Below are 21,244 nucleotides of genomic sequence, written 5' to 3'. Positions count from 1 at the left end.
TATGACACTGGGCAAATAGTAACAATTTTATGATGTAGGAGCTCAATGTACATTGAATTATGTGCCAGGGCCTAAAGTATCATCACTTTTTCCCATAGCAAATCAAAGGAAAGTTCATTTTGGTGTAAAATACATGCTGCGTAACAATTGAGACATGCCATAAATTAATCGTTTCATTTCTTTTAATTTAATCAATGTTAACGCTATAATATTTTTTTCTTTACCTTATTAATTCAAACTGTAAATAGAACAGCTTAAGTGATGTAAATGTACAACAACCATTTAATCAAAGTTTATCCTTTATTTTCCCTCAAGAAGGCCTCTATATGTCACATCCATCAGCTGGCAAGAAAGGGCAATTAAGGCTACAATCTTCTCCATGATCATTGTAAATGCTGCCTAGTGAACAGCTGATGAGAGAGGTGCTTGTTGCAGCACAAGTCTACCATTCAGTTCCTCCCCTGAGGTGAAATGTTCTCCTTTAGACAGGTGCTCCATGGAGCTACCCAGCCAAGAACTAATTAGGCTCATCATAACTGCGATGTGGATGAACTCTGGTTGTGAAATCAGCAGAGGCTTCTTCGACAACCAAAATGTTTGGCCATTTTTTTAATGCTCCTCAAAGTGAACGATATCAGTGTTGGGAAATGGAACACACATTTCTGAAAAGAGCACCACCCTGCGTTGCACCACCATATGCCACCATATACTTTTCCACATTCCACATCAGCTATCTTTATGACTCCTCTGAATGAGACTGCAATTTGGTGTCAATCTGTGAACAGTTTTCTACTGTGGAGCCATGACAACCTGCAACTTGGTCAAGAGTGCCAAGCTCTTTACATTTCCAACTGGCATAAAGAGGACATTTTTATCCCATCTTTCTCAGCTAGACTGGAAGTCTGATCAGAGAGGTGAAAGGACAGTATACTAACTCGATGAATATCTAGCCCTGCTCTCACACTACTTCATGTAGGTTAGCTATCAGAGTTCTGAAAATTCACCTCAAATAATATTTATGCTAAAGAAATAATGAAACCAGTAAAATAAATATATTGCTGCTAACTTGTACAGTTTTAAGACATTCCTGTAAAATGACACTCTGCCTATTCATTCCTCCAATCAGATTCTAAGTCTGATTCACAATGTACAGAAATTAGTCTCCTATTTTGGTGTATAATAAATTCACTCAGCAGTGATTATTTCTACAGGATTGAATTTCTTCCATTGTCTGTCGTGAAAGCAAAATACTTCCTCTGAGCAGAAAATGTCAATCATGCTGTGAGCAAATACTGAAAATCTCATAAAAAGGAGAAAAAGTGTTTAATGTCTGAAAGGTAAATTATATGCTTGTGGTACAAAACGCCTCTCTCCATAAACTAAAAATAACTATGACTGTGTCGCATAATAGAAAAATGAGTGAATAGTCCTGTCTGTTGCCCCTAAGGAGCACCATTATTTCTTTTAATTGAGGACCCAGAAGTAATTCTGTTTCATCCACTTTTCGTCTAACCATGTGTGCTGATAATGTTTGCACTATTTTGCAACTCATCAAGCAACCTGACACATTCTTTTGAACAAGAAATCCAAAGAATGTTCTGCTTCATGGAATGGTTTACTGTATATCTCTGGTACATTACCAAAGGGGAATTTAAAGGTGATGGATCAGTGATGTATCAGTGCTACATATTTGAAAGCCACCAAATTTCTTCATGGGGAGAAATAAAAATAGGAACATAACCTATTTTAACATAAACCACCAGTGTTTTTACATCTTTTATTGAAAGGAGGTAAGCAAGGATATATGTGCAAGTGTAGCATTCCCTATTTTCCCTCCCCCCCCACCCCCTCACCCGCCTCAACACTCACACTGTTCGTGTTGCTCAGGACAATCATAGTTGCTGCCAATGTTAACCCATGAAGAAGTATAACTGAACAATGACCATAAGAACCACTTGCTGGCCATTAATACCCCCTATCTATTCCTCAGACAATCAGGCCCAAACTACAAACAAACTGGGAGTGTGACTGTTAATGGCATTAAGGGATTTGAAGTTAGGTCTGCTGGTTGAACATTCAAAACATTTTATCCCATTTATATTGGAATCAGGCGAGTGAGGGTTATGCCGCATTGAGAAGTCTCACGCTCAGCATGTACCAACGAGCTGGTGGTAACATGTTGAAAATCAGTAGGGTGAAAATTGGATGGGTTCTACAATGGGTGGGTGGTGGGTGATCCACTCTGCCAGATTATGTGAGGAGGAGGCAGAGAAACTCCAGTATGATTTGGACAGGTTGGGTGATTATACTGCATTTGCCATGCATCTGCCCAATGTGGATAAATGCGAGGTTATCCACTTCGGTAGCAAAAACAGGAAGACAGATTATTACCTGAATGGCAATAGATTGGGAAAAGGGGAAGTGCAACGAGACCTGGGTGTCCTTGTGCACCAGTCACTGAAGGTAAGCATGCAGGTGCAGCAGGCGGTTAAGAAGGCAAATGGTATGTTGGCCTTCATAGCGAGAGGATTTGAGTACAGGAGCAAGGATGTCTTGCTGCAGTTGTACAGGGCCTTGGCGAGACCACACCTTGAGTATTGTGTGCAGTTTTGGCCACCTTATCTGAGGATGGATGTTCTTGCCATGGAGAGAGTGCAGCGAAGATTCACCAGGCTGATACCTGGGATGGCAGGAATGACGTATGAGGAGAGATTGGGTCGATTAGGCTTATATTCGCTAGAGTTTAGAAGAATGAGAGGGGATCTCATTGAAAAGTTTATAAAATTCTAACAGGACTAGACAGACTAGATGCAGGAAGGATGTTCCCGATGGTGGGGAGTCCAAAACCAGGGGTCACAGTCTAAAGATAAGGGGTAAGCCATTTAGGACTGAGATGAGGAGGAATTTCTTCACGCAGAGAGTGGTGAACCTGTGGAATTCTCTACCACAGAAGGCAGTTGAGGCCAATTCATTAAATATATTCAAGAAGGAGTTAGATATATTTCTTAAGGCTAAAGGGATCAAGGGATATGGTGAGAAAGCAGGGACAGGGTACTGAATTTGGATGATCAGCCATGATCTCATTAAATGGCGGAACAGGCTCGAGGGGCCGAATGGCCTACTCCTGCCCCTATCTTCTAATGTTTCTATGTATTATTGCCCAAGCGGTGAAGGTGAAAATGACCCTGCCCCCCCACCCATGACCTGTTGAATCGCTGGAGCGATGGTTAATTCATGTGACTGGAAAACTAGGCTGGAGAAATGGCCAGCAGTTTCACTGCAGTCAGTTTCTCCATGATTCAAGATAGGCTGCCAAGCAAGGTGACCTGCCAGAATCTGGAGTAGTCTTCTACCTGATAGCATCTTTATTGTCAATTGGAAATCAGATTGTGTTTGGAAATTTGGAGTGCTCCAGTTTGTCAACTCCCAACATAAGTGAGATGTTAGTTGTGTAGCAACTGGACTGCTCAGAGTTTTGAACATTTACATTATAGGGTGTATGCAAGAAACTGAAAACATAAAACTGCAGTAACGCAAACAGCTACCATTAAACCTTGGAAACAAAAGGTTATTATTGGCCTCAATATCCCAAAGGGTTTGAAGCATGCTGTGTAAACTTTTCACGAACATCTGAAGATAATAAGTTTCTAAGAATGATACATTCCTGGGGCAGCTGTGTTGCATTTTACCTGAATGACTAGACCTCCATATGAAGCACCTGCTCCAGTGTAAGCATTAGTTCTACACCTGTCTCTCAGCTCTCGCTCACCAGCTATGACTATATTCTGCAAACACTGACCAGACAGCTGGAAACACATACACACAGTACAGTAGGAAACCATGGCTAGAAGAAAAAAACAAGTCTGGGCCCAGTTTATAAAGCAAAGCCCAGAAGAAGTCAGATGATTCCAAAAAAGTAGAATATTAATAAAGCACAATAAGCATTTAAAAGATATGCTTTACATGCTGCTAAACTCCTCAAGAAAGTCAAAGGTACTTGCACATGCACATCAATCCAATGCAAATGTAAAAAAAAAATCTTTACATTTTCATAACAGAGAAAATAAATCTCTGTTTTCACCATTACATTTGAATTAATAGTATAAGTTGCTGAGCAGTAGTTGATACAGTTTAGAACTAACCTTATCCAGAGTTGATCAGTTACTTACATCAGTGTTTACAGCACTAGGATGTTGATATACAGTAGCAAGAGAAATCATAACTAAGCTAGCATGACTGATTAGGTCTCAAAATAAAAAGGTTGTACTCTATATAAAGCTGGGTGGGAATGTAAGTTGTGAGGAGGATGCAAGGGGGCTTCAAGGGATATAGACAGGCTAAGTGAGTGGGCAAGAACATGACAAATGGAATATAATGTGGAGAAATGTGAAGTTATCCACTTTGGTAGGAAAATAGAAAAGCAGAGTAATTTTTAAATGGTGAGAGATTGGGAAATGTTGGTGTTCAGAGGGACCTGGGTATCCTTGTACATGAATCACTGAAAGTTAACATGCAGGTACAGCAAACAATTAGGAAAGCAAATGGTATGTTGGCCTTTATTACAAAAGGATTTGTGTATAAGAGTAAATACGTCTTGCTGCAATTATATAGGGCCCTGGTGAGACCACACCTGGAGTATTGTGTACAGTTTTGGTCTCCTTACCTAAGGAAGGATATACTTACTATAGAGGGAGTGCAACAAAGGTTCACCAGACTGGTTCCTGGGATGGGGGATTGTCCTATGAGGAGAGATAGAGTAGACTAGGCCTATATTCTCTGGAGTTTAGAAGAATGAGAGGTGATCTCATTGAAACATAGAAAATTCTTACAGGGCTTGACAGGGTAGATGCAGGGAGGATGTTTCCCCTGACTGGGGAGTCTAGAACCATGGGTCACAGTCTCAGAATAAGGGGTCGACCATTTAGGACTGAGATGAGGAGAAATTTCTTATGTTCTTATGTTCTTAAACCTATTTTGTTGCAATGCCCTTTTAAATAACCAGAGACATTTTAAGAGCATATTAAATAGGAGCAGGAGTAGGCCATTTGGCCCTTCGAGCCTGCTCTGCCATTCAGTAAGATCATGGCTAATCTTCTACCTGAACTCCACCTTCCTGCACTGTCCCCATATCCCTTGATTTCCTTAGTATCCAAAAATCTATCGATCTCTGTCTCAAATATACTCAACGACCGAGCATCCAGAGCTCTCTGGGATACAGAATTCCAAAGATGCACAACCCTTTGAGTGAAGAAATTTCTCCTCATCTCAGTCCTAAATGGCCGACCCCTTATTCTGCGACTCTGACCCCTGGTTCTAGACTCTCCAGCCAGGGGAAACATCCTCTCTGCATCTACCCTGTCAAGCCCTGTAAGAATTTTGTATGTTTCAATGAGAACGCCTCTCATTCTTCTAAACACTAGAGAATATAGGCCGAGTCTACTCAATCTCTCCTCATAGGACAATTCCCCCCTTCCCAGGAGTCAATCTAGTGAACCTTCGTTGCACTCCCTCTAAGGCAATATATCCTTCCTTAGGTAAGGAGACCAAAACTGTACACAGTACAATTTGCTACTGCATATCTTCAACTTAGAACTGTAAGCCATTGTGTGTAGTTACACATTAGACATCTGTAAGAACTTAACCAGGCTAAAAGCAAATAAAATTCTCTTTGCCATTTAAAAGATCATTAAGCGTATGGGAGTTTGAAGATTGATCAGGCCATTTATAATTCACAAGTTTAGATTAACTTTTTATAAAGTCAGCCAAATCTTTGATTAAAGAGCTAGGAGTAAATCAACTACTGCTTAGTTTACATTTCTTAGCAAATACATTAAGGCAAGCTATATGTAGAAATTACGAGTTACTCTGGAGTATTCTTTTATTTTTTCACTGATTTTTCTTCCCTCTCCTTAAGGCTTGAAACCTTTGTTGAGTTTCCAGTGTTCACGTGTGAGCTTTGATAGTGAGTTTCAGCAATCAAATTGACTGTGGGGTATCACAGCCAAGCTTTATTATGCCCTCACTTGATGTCCGCACATGCAGTTCTAGCAAGGGTTGCTGGATAGCAATCCATTGTGGGGAACTTGGTTCCACTCCCTAACTCAGGTCACTAAAGCCAATTCCAGCACGCTTACTGCTGCTGGGTTGAGATCAGCAGAGATTGGGGATTGAACCTGCGATCCTTCTGGTCTGTATGGCTCAGCTAATTATTGGTTACACTCACCAAGTCACCAGTGGAACCACAATTTGACTATTTCAGTAAATGTAAACTTTTTTTGTCCATGCAATGTCACAATACAGTAATTAGAAACACAGGGGCAAGTTCACTACTGTCTATTTTTCTACCATCAGGAAATCAGTACTGTATTAAAGACTCTAACTGCAGTAACCACACATGAACATTAACACTGAATAGCTGCATTTGTTCAAAATAAATGCAAGTATTAGTTTGTATGTCAACAAATTGGATATATTATTCAATAAAGGTATCTATTAATATTATGTATGAATGCATTTTTTGGTCCAAGAAGTTATAGTCAACATCATTCAAAGCCATGTCTAATCCCTGCTGGAAATAAAAGGTTGTTTCCAGACAATTATATTTAAGTTCCACCTACCACAGTCAAACCGTTGCTGAGGAGTCCACCATCTTGGTCCATAATACTTCTGGATATTGTGATGGAAGGCAGGTCCAGGCTTTGTGGGGGAAAATGGGGTGTGAATTCATTTCCTTGTGAGGGCAATGGATCATTAAGGCCTTGAAAAGCTGACACCACATCTGTTAGTCCCAGAGTGGGGTCTGTTTCTGGCGGTGGAGTTATGGGTGGAATCTCAAACTCCTCGTCCCCAAGGCTTGGAGTGTGGAATGTCTGAAGAGAGAACAGATTGAAAACAATCAGCCTGCAATAGTTCAGTACAAGATTTCAAAGACAAATAGTAAAAGTAAAGCCTCGAGGCAGATTTAGTATTCCCTGACACAACAGAACACAGTTACATTATTACTCCAGCAGCACTATCAATTAGTAAAAGGTAAAAGTTCTCATCGCTGACTGAAATCATTGCACATCAGAAGCTGCATCAAAGTGCACTTGTCTGCAGTGAGACTTAACACAGCTCAGAACAAAATCTCTATGATATAATGGCTGCTCTTCAGCTGGCAAGTGATCTATTTGGACAAGCAAAATGAGCATGATTCCTTATCTGCAGGTTTAAATACCTGTTAAGTGATACTATTCAACAAAATCTTAGGTTATCAAGGCATTTGAACATACAAGTGATATGACACTAATGCTTCATTCTAGTGGCTACCAAATTAGTTAAATTATCTGTGCTTAGTGGCCTTTTGTAGATGAATTCAACATATATCACTGATCCTACTCAGGAAGTTTACAAAACAGTACTGTAAAATTCATTGTTTATACATTCTGGTGATGGGTGAGCCACATTCTACCTGCACTGATGAGCAATGCTGATATATGATTGCAGCTGCTCTTTATGCAATCAAATGTAACAGCTCTGTTGTCATGTCATACACTTACTAAGCCTGGTCACTGGAGTTCACAACTGCTGAAAACTGTTTGTTATTCACAAAGCGCCAAAGCAAACAATGGTGCCATTGCATCAGACAAAACCATGGCAATGCACATGGGGTGGGACATTACTGCAGAGATTTGTAAGGAATAAAACAACAGAAGGCAGGGATTGCAGACTAAACAGGTTAGACTTTTGAGAAAGAAAGGGGGAGAGGGATGCACAAGAGGCCAGAGTCAGAGGAACAAAGGGCTTGATGGGGGTTGAGGTGCTGAAGAAGAGTACAAAAATAGGGAGCGTGAAGCCATGGAGGGATTTAGACATATGGGCCCAGAATTTGCGGTGGGTAATGATGGCGACCCACCAGCATTTGCCGTCATTACCCCTTGAAACTGACCACAACTTCAGGATGTAGCACATGCGCGTCTAAACGCAGAAATTCTGAAGTTGCGGTCAGTCACTCACTGCTCCGACACAGGTTGCGCTGTGGACGCTCCCCCCGCTCCCCCCCATCCCCCATCTCATAGCCGGCAATCAGTGTAATCAGTGAAACTAGTGAAACTGATGAAAGCGTGGGTTTTTCTGTAGTAATATCGCTGTTAAATACCCCATTAAATGTTAAGCCTTGTTGGATTAGGTGTAACTGGGTTCTTAACAGTATATTGACTGGTAAACAAACATTCTGGCCCTGAAAAATTAATTTTATATTTATGAGATGTCACATTTCTCCATTATGAAAAAAAAATTCCATTATGATAATTTTTTTTAAACTTAAAAAAATAATTTAAAAGTTTGTTCATTATATTTTAGCTTCTACCTTATCCCCATGTGAGAGTCCCAATCTTTGTTTTGCTCTCTGTAACTTTTTTTAAAAGTCTGGATAAAAGCAGCTTCTCATTTCCTGGTTTCCTACCTGTGAGTATTCTGCAATGTGATTGGCAGCTTAGACAGCTTGTTGACGTCACTGCAGCATTGCACTAGGAATTCCCATTACAAAGTGTGAAGCGCCTTTGCTTCACCGCTGACCGCAAATTACGAGCCATGGGTGTGAATGTTAAATTTGAGGGATTGGGAGATTAAGAGCCAACATAGGGCAGCAAGGGCAGGGTGATAGGCGAGTGGGTCTTGGTGGGGGATAGGATATCAGCAGCAGAGTTTTGGCTGAGCTGAAGTTTATGGGATGTTTAAGGTGGTGGTTGGGAAGCGGATGGGAAGCTAACTAGGGGAGCATTGGAATAGTTATGTTTGGCTGTGACAAAGGCATGGATTAGGGTTTTAGCAGCAGATAGACCAAGATAGGGGTGAAGCTGGATGTTGTTATGGTGGTGCAAATAGGTAGACTTTGTGATGGAGGGGATATCAACTCAGAAGCAATTAGCTCAATTCACTTGGTGCAGTATAAATACACCCATTCAAATCTGGAATTGGATACTATTCTCGGCAGTAAATTAAGTACATTTGCACACTGCCTTTGTACATAATCCATGCACAGAATACAATTACATTTACTGCTAGCTGTTTTTATGCACCTCTTATAATAACACTGAACAATTCACAGTTAATGAAAAATCTTATCTCCTACTAAACATAATCACCGCTCAAGTTGTTAATGATTATAAGAAATTAATAACTGCTTGAAAAGTGTCAAAAATTCAATGAAGAAAAAAGAAAGCTCTGCTTGCATACAGAAGCTGTCAGCTGTCATTATTTCTCCTAAACCAAAAATGATAAGGTGCCAGACTGATAGTGTCTATGAGAACACACTACAAATATCAGCACAGTGTAGCTTCTATTAGTGTCACTTCAGATAAAAATAACTGCTTGGCTTGTTTAAATCTGCATTTGAAAACATTTGCTTGTGATTAAAGTTTAATTGCTCTAAATTAATAATGTAGACACAAGAGCATGTACCTTAGACATTCGATTCTGATGGCTGTATATAAACAGTGCAGATGCGTCTTGTTGATACAGGAATGACAATTATTATTTTGCAAAGCCTTGACCTATTGCAAATGTGTTCTGTATTAAAATGAACTATAATGTTTGATTTAAAATCTGGAACCCAGAATGGGCCTACAATCAGTATTAATCTGTCACTGAATCTATTTACTGTACTGGGTTTTATAGATATTAAAATGAACAGAGTAGCCTAATAGGATTTTACATAGATAAGCCATTTGTCTGTCATTGTGGATTAAAGCAAAACGCTATCACTAGTTAACATTTCTTCAAAATTATATGTAGACTAACTTCAAAATCTGGTAGAGAAACATGCCCAGAATGCCAATGCTAGTCTGAATATGAAATGACAGCAGCTCAAAAGGTGCGTAGGCAGAGCTGCACTGATGAATTGATTGTGTTGAGAACAATGGATACCCGAGAGTGATTACAAGGCAGTAATCTTACATGATGTCATGAACTGCAGGCATGAAGCTCAAGTGGTTGTTAGCCATCATATGATGATGTGCTATTATATATTGAACCTTATGGAGTGGCTTTATGCAGTTTGAAGTCAGTTTCTGTGCCTGGGAGGGCTGTCGGTGCTGATATTGATAGTCAATGTGCTCCACTTCATGGTGTGCAGTGAAGTTTACACTCATAGATTAATGATTCTTATGTCACTATTACAGGTTTGCCGAGAGATAGTCTGCATCACATAATCAGAAAATTTATGGCTGCAATATATTATAATTATTAAGTAGGCAATAATGAATAAGAAAGCATTGGATTATCAGTGGCCTTACAACCTTCACGATTGCTTTGGAGCATGTCAAAGAAGAATGTGAATATCCCAATGTCTCACACCTTCAAGTGTGTTACTATCAGTCTGTCCTCTACCCTGTTCACTGAGCTCTTGGTAAAAATGATGACTGTTTTAAAATTCAAAAATTCGAACCTGTCTAAACCTTTAGCTACAGAGCTAAATGCTTTCCACACAGTTTTAAACTCAGACTGACATTTGTACCACAAGTGGAATCATCATTGTGCAAAGGCAGACTGAGAGGACTGGATTCAAATTCAAAAATCAATGCTGTGAGTGAATATATCAGGGGTTTTAAGATGCTGTGTGTTAAGTCTGTGTGTTCCAGTTGTATTAAGATTAATTACTGACACAGACTACAAGAATAAAGTTCAACAGGTCTTTACTAGTTGGAGGTCAGGACTATACTAAATACAATATCACTACACAGTACTTATATACCGGTGGTCACCACCGGTATTACGTATACAGCAGCCAGAGAAAGTAGTGCATCTCTTAAGGTGGAACAGGCTTAAGTTCTCTTAAGGTGGAACAGGTTACATACACCACAATCCTCCCTTTTTAGCTTAACAGTCATATCCCCATTTAACATAACATCATAACATATATACATATAATAACTTCAGGTATAAACAGTTCAAAGGTTCAGTCTCTCAGGAGGCCTTCTGATTCGGTTTGGATAACGCCTTTCAGTGGTCTCTGATTCTTGTTGCTGAGGTGACTCTTCTTGTTGGTTTCCTATGTTTTGGACGTCATCATCAGGTACAGTCCTGCCGAGGTAGATGCTTCAGGTTCATTAACGTCTTCCACAGTTGTCTCTGTCGCAACCATGGTTTCGACCCTTGCTCTTGATTCTACCAGTTGATCCGCATGACGCCTTATCACATTGTTACCAATATCTACTGTGTACATCAGAGGTCCTTGTCTGGCCCGAATTGTTCTGGACTGCCATTTTTCGTTTCCATAGCCCCTTGCCAACACTGGTTGTCCTACGTCGAAACTTCGAGTGGACTTGTTATTAATATGCCGGAACTGTTTGTTTTCCACTTCCCTCCGCACATTTGGTTTTAACAAGTCCAACCTGGACCGCAACCTCCTGTTATAAAACATCATGGCAGGACTTTGGTTAGTCACTGCATGAGCGGCGTTTCGATATGCCATTAGGAAGTTGTCCACCTTGTGTTGTAACGGAATCTGATCATCGTTCATGGCCTTTATTGCCTTTTTGAATGTTTGGACAAATCTCTCGGCCAACCCGTTTGTCGCCGGATGATATGGGGCAGAGGTATAATGTTTCACCCCATTCTTCTTTAAGAATTTTTGGAATTCTTCCGACACGAACTGTGGTCCGTTGTCCGAACATATCTGTTCTGGCAATCCGTTCCTTGCGAATATTGTTCTCAACACCGCAATTGTCTTTTCTAAAGTAGTGGTATTCATCTTGATCACTTCTGGCCATTTGGAATGTGCGTCCACCGCAATTAGGAACATGGAGTCCATGAATGGACCAGCAAAGTCAATATGTACGCGTTGCCATGGGGCTGAAGGCCATTCCCATGGGTGTAGCGGTGCGATCGGAGGTGCATTTTGCACTTTTTGGCACCCAGCGCAGCTTTTTGTCAACTCCTCTACCTGTTGGTCAATGCCCGGCCACCATACATAAGCCCTAGCAAAACTTTTCATCTTAACTCCCCCCAGATGACCTTCATGCAGTTCCTTTAGAACTCTTTCCCGTAACTTGGGAGGAATAATCACTCTTGTCCCGTACATTAAAGTACCATGGCAGACGGACAGCTGGTCTCACCTTGCCGAGAATGCCGGTAACAGAGGATCACCATGTGTTGGCCATCCCTTCACTGTCACCTCGTAAACTCGGGACAGTGTCGGGTCGTTCCTGGTTTCTCTTTCAATACTTGCATTGGTGACTGGTAAACACTCGATGATGGTCGAATGAAATAACTCAACAGGGTCAACTTTCGTCGTCTCTTCTGCTTCAGGTAGTGGCAGGCGCGACAGCCCATCAGCATTGCCATGCTGCTTTGTACCTTTGAATTCTATTTGATATTGATGTGCCCCTAGGAAAAGGGACCATCTCTGGAGTCGCTGTGCTGTCATCACCGAAACACCCTTCTTAGGGTTAAAAATGGATACCAACGGCTGATGGTCTGTCAGAAGTGTGAATTTTTGGCCCTGCAGGTAATGATTAAACTTCTTCACTCCCCATACAAGGCTGAGAGCCTCCCTATCGATCTGCGCATAGTTGCGCTCAGCGGAGGTCAATGATCTGGATGCAAACGCGACTGGCCTTTCCGTGCCATTTGGCAACTTGTGTGAGAGTACTGCCCCAATACCATATGGAGAAGCATCACAAGCCAACCGAATAGGCAGTGTCGGGTTGAAGTGAGCCAACACTTCCTGAGGTGATCAATTCTTTGCTTTTGCGAAATGCCTTCTTACAGTTTTCGCTCCATTCCCATGGTACCCCCTTCTGTAAAAGAGCGTTCAGTGGGTGCAGTACCGTGGATAGATTCGGTAGAAACTTATGGTAATAGTTAATCAATCCCAGAAACAACCTCAACTGAGAGACATTATCCGGAGCGGGAGCCTTTACAACTGCCTCTATCTTGTCAGGAGACTTATGAAGCCCCTCCCGGTCAATGACATGACCACAGTACGAGATCCGCTTCTGAAAGAACTCACATTTCTGCCGATTAACTCTAAGTCCATACTCTTTCAGTCTGTTGAGCACCAGTTCCAAGTTTGCGAGGTGTTCTTCATCACCATCACCTGTAATCAGAATATCGTCCAGGTAACATTGTGTGCCTGGAAGTCCCTGTAATACCTGCTCCATGGCCCTCTGCCAAATTGCCGGAGCCGATGCCACTCCAAAAACCAGCCTATTATACCGGTACAAACCTCTATGCGTGTTGATCGTGAGGTACTGGCGTGACTCTTCATCAACCTCCATCTGCAAGTACGCCTGCGCCAGGTCTATCTTGGTGAAGTGTTTCCCGCCAGACAACGAAGCAAAAATATCCTCAATCCGCGGAAGCGGATACTGCACCGTGTGATGCACCGGATTAACGGTGATCTTGAAATCTCCACAGATGCGAACCTTCCCTGGTTCTCCTGGCTTGTTGCTCGAAGGACGTTTCATAACGGGAACAATGGGCATAGCCCACTCACTCCAATCTACCTTAGACAGTACACCTGAACGTTCTAGCGCTTCCAGTTCCGCTTCTACAGTAGGTCGTATTGCATAGGGTACCGGTCTGGCTTTGAAAAATTTTGGTTGTGCATGTTCATCAATCTTGATGTTTGCCGTAATTCCTTTCAGTGTTCCCAGTCCTTGCTGGAACACCTCTTTAGCATCATCCAATATTTTGGACAATCGTTTAGGTTTGACATCTGTTTCCCCGGAATCTACCGTTAGTGCTTTTAAGGAGTGCCAGTCCATATTCATTTTCCTAATCCACTCCCGTCCCAGTAGTGGTGGGCCTCCTTCAGGTAGCACATATAAGTCCATTACTTGGCTTTCTTCGCCCTTGTGGACCACTTTTACCTCTATCTTTCCGATGGGGTACGCTCTTTGCCCCGTGTATGTTTTCAATATTATCTCCGTATCCCGTAGGGGAATATGTTCGAATAACCTTTTGTAATCTTTCTTATTCATGACCGTCAATGCCGATCCAGTGTCCAATTCCATCTTTACTTGACTCCTGCTATCTGAAGAGTGACCCAAATTGTCTGGAGATCTGCATCCTTACCAACGTTGTGTACTCTTAAGCTACCCAGTTCATTACTGCTAGCGTCTGAATCTGACTTCTGTTCGTTCGAACTGGTCTTTGTCACCTTGTGCACCTTTATGTATTTTCCTTGCGGTGATTTTTTGTTGCTGGTCTTCTTTCCTGACCGGCATACTTTAGCTATGTGGCCAAGTCTGCCACACGTTCTGCATTCTTGGTTTTTAAACCAACACTGGTTCTGATCGTGTGTTGTCTTTCCACAACGATAACATTTTACAGTACTCAAACCCAATTTATTTGTACTGTGTTCCGGTGACCGTAGCTGCATTACTGCCGTGCCTCTCGCTGCGGCTTCGTGTGCTGCTGCATAGTGACCGCTTTCTCAAGCGTCAGCTCATTCTCCTCGAGCAGTCGCTTTTGTGTATCTTCTTTTAATAATCCACACACAAATTTATCTCTTAGCGCGTCTGTCAGTCCCGTTCCAAACTGACAGTACTTTGCCAGCTTACGCAATTCCATTTAATATTCAGCATTGCTTTCATCCTTCAGCTGCCTTCTGCTGTAAAATTTAAATCATTCCGCTAGCATCAGCGGTGTGGGGTTTAGATGATTTTTCAGGACAGTAACAATCTCCTCGAACGTCTTATCCGCCGGTTCATCTGGTGATAAAAGGTGTTTCAATTGCCCGTATGTCTTCGCACCCATTAAGTTCAATAACATTAGTGCTTTCTCTGCATCTGGGATTTTATTTGCTTTACAATAATTTTGTATGCGTTCTACATACATGGCCCAATCTTCGATGTCGCCATCAAAGGTATCAATGTTCCCATGTTTAGGCATCGTTGCAATTTATTTTATCCCAAGATGGCGGCTTCCCGCTCTTGTCTTCGTCCTCCGCCTACAAAATGGTGGTTTTCCCGCGCTTGGCAGTCTTCACCCACTGGCTGCAATGGCGTTTGGCGTGCCGCTGCTGCTCCCCTTTCCCAGCGGTTAGTAACTCCCCCGACGCTGTCTCTGCTTCACCGCGGCTCCCTCGGGCATTCGCGCTTCCCCGATGTCGCGCCTCGCAGCCCTTCTTGCAGCCCGGTTATTAGCACCGGCTGCGTTCGCCTTCACCGCGGCTCTCGCGCCTTCAGTCGCCCCAGACGCTGCGCCTTTTTTTTTGGCCCGAAAGCGGCCCGACCCTTATCTCCGGTCGCGATCGATCTCACCGCCCTTATTCCTCCGTCTTCCTCCCCCCGTCTGTACAGCCAACGCGGCCGACTTTCTGATCGCGTCGCTGACCGGCTTACCCGCCACCGAGGTAGAAAGAAGATAGCTGACTGCCGCTGATGGAGGCTTCGAGTTCAGGATGTCTTCTACACTCCGGGTTCTCGATGCCTGCCGCGCGACGTGTCTTCCAGCAGGGTGATGAGGGTGGATGCCTCTCTTCGACGCCCGTTCTGTGGACGAAGCCACCGTGGATATAAACTGCCGCAGGGTAAGAATCGGACTCGTCGCCACTGTTAAGTCTGTGTGTTCCAGTTGTATTAAGATTAATTACTGACACAGACTACAAGAATAAAGTTCAACAGGTCTTTACTAGTTGGAGGTCAGGACTATACTAAATACAGTATCACTACACAGTACTTATATACCGGTGGTCACCACTGGTATTACGTATACAGCAGCCAGAGAAAGTAGTACATCTCTTAAGGTGGAACAGGCTTAAGTTCTCTTAAGGTGGAACAGGTTACATACACCACACTGTGTGGTGGTGGTCAATAGCTGGTGAAGCACTTGCACAAATGAGACAGCCTTCCTAACGTACTATTGATAAGCAAATATTTACCACAAAATACTGCACCATCAAAAATGAGAGTAGTCACCATGCTGGTAAGTGAAACAAATTTCCACTTTGGGCAGTATCAGCTGCCCCATGTAAGGTATAACAGAGGTTCGATGTAAAATGCAGCTCCATATGGCCTCTTCCAACATTGCGCCTTAACCTCACCTTCAGAAGACCACCCAATATTGCACCAGTGCAAACTTAAGTACAAATTTGCAAACATAAAAGGAAACACTGCAACATCTGCCTTTCTCATTCCAGGAACACTCACCTCTTCCTTTGCTGTCTTGACACCACACACCAACACCTCTTCTCTTCTCACATCCTCGCAATTGAACAACCACCAACCACTCCTACTACTGCTTCCTCAATTCACATTACACACACTTGGCTTTGCGTTCACCACCTCCACATCCTCATTCCATCTCGCTTCTTCTCCACCTCTCAGCACATGCACTATATGCACAATCCATACACAGTTATACTTATCTTTTCAATAGCCACTCGCTAACTCTCGCCTTCTATTTTTGTAGGACAAAACAGCACATAATGCTAAGGAGAGGATCAAGATCTGGGGAGGACTACCCACCATCATAGTCCTCATCCAAGTAGAGCACAAAGCTCTGGAGATTAGTGGCCTGGGCAAAGCCATGGGTATCGGAGAAGGCGAGGTTGATGGCTTATCTGAGCAAGGTGTCTGCATATCACTTGTAGCCCTTCATTCAGTTCAACAACTATTCAGCAAGCTTCACAATTTCAAGCTGCATTTTCAAAATGTTTACCTGCTAATGCTCAGCCTCTCAGTGCCATCCTAACTTTTGAACCTTTGCTCTTTCCTTTAGGCCCTTCTCAGCACCTGGACGCTGCAGAAGACACCTCAGAGAAGGGCAATTGTCCTGAAGATGCAAGATCGTGCATTCCATCTCTCCCAAGCACCAGCACAGACACTGGCACTCTGCGTGGGTTAAATAGTGAGCCACAGGGTTCTGCATGTGGTGAATCGCCCCCAACACGTATGTAACAGCAGGTATTGGCACAGGGACAGCCCAGGAGAGAGCTTGTTGGAGGACAATGTCATCTCCAGCTCTGCTGAGTAGGACAGAAATGAGAACTCTCACAAGCAGTTATACCAGGTATTGCAACCCTCTGAGATCTCAGCACTCCTCCAATTATGGCCTCTTGCGCATCTCCGATTTTCATTGCTCCACCATTGGTGGGCTTGCCTTCAGCTGCCTAGGCTGTAAGCTCTGGAATTCCCTCCCTAAACCTCACTGCCTCTTTACCTCTCTCACCTTCTTTAAGACGCTCCTTAAAATCTACCTCTTTGACCAAGCTTTTGGTCACCTGTCCCAATATCTCCTTATGTAGTTCGGTGTCAAATTTTGTTTGAAGCACCTCGAGATGTTTTACTATGTTAGAGGTGCTATATAAATACAAGTTGTTATTGTGGTATTTAGAAGACCTGTCAAAGAGATTCAGCACTATGGCTAAAAGTGTGGAGGAGTCCGCTTCCAGCCTGTGTGGTGGCATCTCGCATGGCACCAACAATCTGCAGCCTACCTTGGAGAGTGCAGCCACTCATCCCTCACATCTTTTGCTGCAAGGTACTGAGGTGGTCCTCCTTCATCTGCTGCTTCTTTGCCTTCTCCCTGGTCTTTTTCGTCCAATGAGAACTGCAGCTGTAGCTCTGTCTCCTCCAAATGGCGATTCTTTGTGGGGCACATTGAAGGGAGCCCCCAGAGCCGTCGAGACACCCGATCCTCTGCTTCAGCAGTCCCATGGTGTACTCAGTATTGATCCTGGTGGTCCAATGGCTTTGAATATGCCGGTGTTGCTTCTGGGGGGGATGCCTCAACCGATTCAGAAAACCGAGTTGTTTTTATTCATTTGTTTATGGGATCAGGGCATAGTTGGCAATGCCAGCATTTATTGCCCATCCCTAGTTGCCCGTGAGAAGGTGGTGGTGATCCGCCTTCTTGAACCGCTGCAGTCCGTGTGGTGATGGTACTCCCACAGTGCTGTTAGGTAGAGAGTTCCAGGATTTTGACCCAGCGACGATGAAGGATCGGCGATATACTTCTAAGTCAGGATGGTGTGTGACTTGGAGGGGAACTTGGAGGTGGTGGTGTGCCCATGCGCCTGCTGCCCTTGTTCTTCTAGGTGGAAGAGGTTGCGGGTTTGGGAGGTGCTGCTGAAGAAGCCTTGGCGAGTTGCTGCAGTGCATCTTGTAGATGGTACACACTGCAGCCACAGTACGCCAGTGGTGGAGGGAGTGAATGTTTAAGGTGGTGGATAGGGTGCCAATCAAGCGGGCTGCTTTGTCCTGGATGGTGTCGAGCTTCTTGAGTGTTGTTGGAGCAGCACCCATCCAGGCAAGTGGAGAGTATTCCATCACACTCCTGACTTGTGCCTTGTAGATGGTGGAAAGGCTTTGGGGAGTCAGGAAGTGAGACACTCGCCGCAGTATTTATGTGGCTGGTCCAGTTAAGTTTCTGGTTAATGGTAACCCCCAGGATGTTGAAAGTGGGGGACTCAGCGATGGTAATGCCATTGAATGTCAAGGGGAGATGGTTAGACTCTCGCTTGTTGGAGATAGTCATTGCCTGGCACTTCTGTGGCGCGAATGTTACCTGCCACTTATCAGCCTAAGCCTGAACGTCGTCCAGGTCTTGTTGCATGCGGGCATGGACTGTTTCATTATCTGTGGAGTTGTGAATGGCGCTGAACACTGTGCAATCATCAGTGAACATCCCCATTTCTGAACTTATGTTGGAGGGAAGGTCATTGATGAAGCAGCTGAAGATCGTTGGGCCCAGGACACTGCCCTGAGGAATGCCTGCAGCGATGTCCTGGGGCTGTGATGATTGACCTTCAACCACCACAACCATCTTTCTTTGTGTTAGGTATGACACCAGCTAGTGGAGCGTTTTCCTCCTGATTCCCATTGACCAATTTTACTAGGGCTCTTTGATGCCAGACTCGGTCAAATGCTGCCTTGATGTCAAGGGCAGTCATTCTCACCTCACCTCTGGAATTCAGCTCCTTTGTCCATGTTTAAATTAAAAAAACAGAACCTCAAGGGTAATAATCGGATTATTACCTAAGCCACGAGCAAATTTGGCTAGGACAAATAAAATTAGAGTGTTAAATGCGTGGCTCAAAGACAGGTGTGGGAGAAATGGGTTTTGCTTCCTGGGACACTGGCACCAGTACTGGGGCAGGAGGGAGCTGTTCCGTTGGGACGGACTTCACTTGGCCAGTGCTGGGACTAGAGTCCTGGCGGATCATATAACTAGGGCTGTAGAGAGGGCTTTAAACTAACTAGTGGGGGTGAGGTTCCTAGAGAGCAAATAATAAAAATGACAACAGAGAAGGTCATAGACTTAGGTAGCAGTGGGGAAATTAAAAACCAGAGCGTGTCAGGAAGGGGCAGAAGGTATGGAGTAAAAGGTAAAGTAATAAAAAGGGCAAAAGCAGGAACTAAGTGTCACAAAACATCTTTGAAAGTTCTCTATCTGAATGCACGTAGCATTCGTAACAAAATAGACGAGTTAATGGCACAGTGGACGTAGTGTATTTAGACTTCCAAAAGGCATTTGACAAGGTGCCACACAAAAGATTATTGCTCAAGATAAAAAATCACGGGATTGGGGGTAATATTCTGGCGTGGGTGGAGGATTGGCTCTCTAACAGAAAGCAGAGAGTTGGGATAAATGGTTCGTTCTCAGATTGGCAACCAGTAACTAGTGGTGTTCCGCAGGGGTCAGTGCTGGGTCCCCAACTCTTTACAATCTATATTAACGATTTGGAGGAGGGGACCGAGTGTAACATATCAAAGTTTGCAGATGATACAAAGATGGGAGGGAAAGTAGTGAGTGAGGAGGACATAAAAAACCTGCAAAGGGACATAGACAGGCTAAGTAAGTGGGCAGAGATTTGGCAGATGGAATACAATACTGGAAAGTGTGAGGTTATGCACTTTGGCAGGAAAAATCATAGAGCAAGTTATTATCTTAATGGCAAGAAACTGGAAAGTACTGTAGTACAAAGGGATCTGGGGGTCCTGGTGCACGAAACTCAAAAAGTTAGTATGCAGGTGCAGCAAGTGATTAAGAAGGCCAATGGAATGTTGGCTTTTATTGCTAGGGGGTTGGAATATAAAAACAGGGAGGTATTGCTGCAGTTGTACAAGGTATTGGTGAGGCCGCACCTGGAATACTGCATACAGTTTTGGTGTCCATACTTAAGAAAAGACATACTTGCTCTCGAGTCAGTACAAAGAAGGTTCACTCGGTTAATCCCGGGGATGAGGGGGTGGTCATATGAGGAGAGGTTGAGTAGATTGGGACTCTACTCATTGGAGTTCAGAAGAATGAGAGGCGATCTTATTGAAACATATAAGATTGTGAAGGGGCTTGATCGGGTGGATGCGGTGAGGATGTTCCCAATGATGGGTGAAACTAGAACTAGGGGGCATAATCTTAAAATAAGGGGCTGCTCATTCAAAACTGAGATGAGGAGAAACTTCTTCACTCAGAGGGTGGTAGGTTTGTGGAATTTGCTGCCCCAGAAAGCTGTGGAAGCTACATCATTAAATAAATTTAAAACAGAAATAGATAGTTTCCTAGAAGTAAAGGGAATAAAGGGTTACGGGGAGCGGGCAGGAAATTGGACATGAGTCTGGGTTCGGAATGGTCATGGCCCTGTGGGTAGTGGAGCGGGCCCAGGGGCCGTGTAGCCTTGCTCTGCTCCTACTGTGTTCTAATTCTGTTAGATTTCAGGAGATGGTTTTATTCCTGTTCCTGGCTGGGGTGGAGATCGCCTTTACAGAAGGTAAGTACTGTAGAAAATATAGGGACAGAGTGATCTCCTGGAAGAATTTCGATCGCCTAGATGGGTCGGAGAGGAATTTCCCAGATTTTTTTCTCCCAAATTGGCCATTGGGTCTTTATCTGGTTTTTCGCCTCTCCCGGGAGATCACATGGGTTCGGGTGGATGCAGAGTGATAGAAGATTTGAGGTTAGGATCAGATCAGCCATGATCTTATTGAATGGTGGAGCAGGCTCGAGGGGCCGATTGGCCTACTCCTGCTCCTATTTCTTATGTTCTTATGTTCTTAAATAACTACATATGGGTATGATCTTGTGGCCATTACAGAAACATGGCTGCAGGGTGACAATGCCTGGGAATTAAACATACCAGGTTATTTAACGATCAGGAAGGACAGGCAGGAAGGAAGGGGAGGTGGGGTGGCTATGTTAATAAAGGAAGGAATCACTGTAATACAGAGAAATGATATTGGGTCAAAAGATCAGGATAATGAAACAGTTTGGGTGGAGATAAGGAATAATAAGGGGAAAAAAACACTAGTGGGCGTAG

The 21,244-nt window shown here is 43.5% G+C and overlaps 1 protein-coding gene across 3 annotated transcripts in view; it reads right to left on the bottom strand.

The window, feature by feature from the left end:
• tox3 (TOX high mobility group box family member 3) overlaps positions 1–21,244 on the bottom strand; it is a 133,082-nt gene that overhangs the window by 22,256 nt on the left and 89,582 nt on the right. For all 3 annotated transcript variants that reach the window (XM_085991443.1, XM_085991442.1, XM_085991444.1), the window contains one exon: positions 6,618–6,869. In XM_085991443.1, coding sequence (XP_085847569.1) covers positions 6,618–6,869 — 252 coding nt within the window. The remainder of the gene's footprint in view (positions 1–6,617; positions 6,870–21,244) is intronic.

This window comes from Somniosus microcephalus, chromosome 6 (assembly GCF_052327205.1).
Source record: "Somniosus microcephalus isolate GS21.2 chromosome 6, FLI_Smic_1.0, whole genome shotgun sequence".
Classification (NCBI taxonomy): Eukaryota; Metazoa; Chordata; class Chondrichthyes; order Squaliformes; family Somniosidae; genus Somniosus; species Somniosus microcephalus.
The sequence above is the reverse complement of the archived record's forward strand: the minus strand, read 5'-3'. Positions and strand labels throughout refer to the sequence as shown.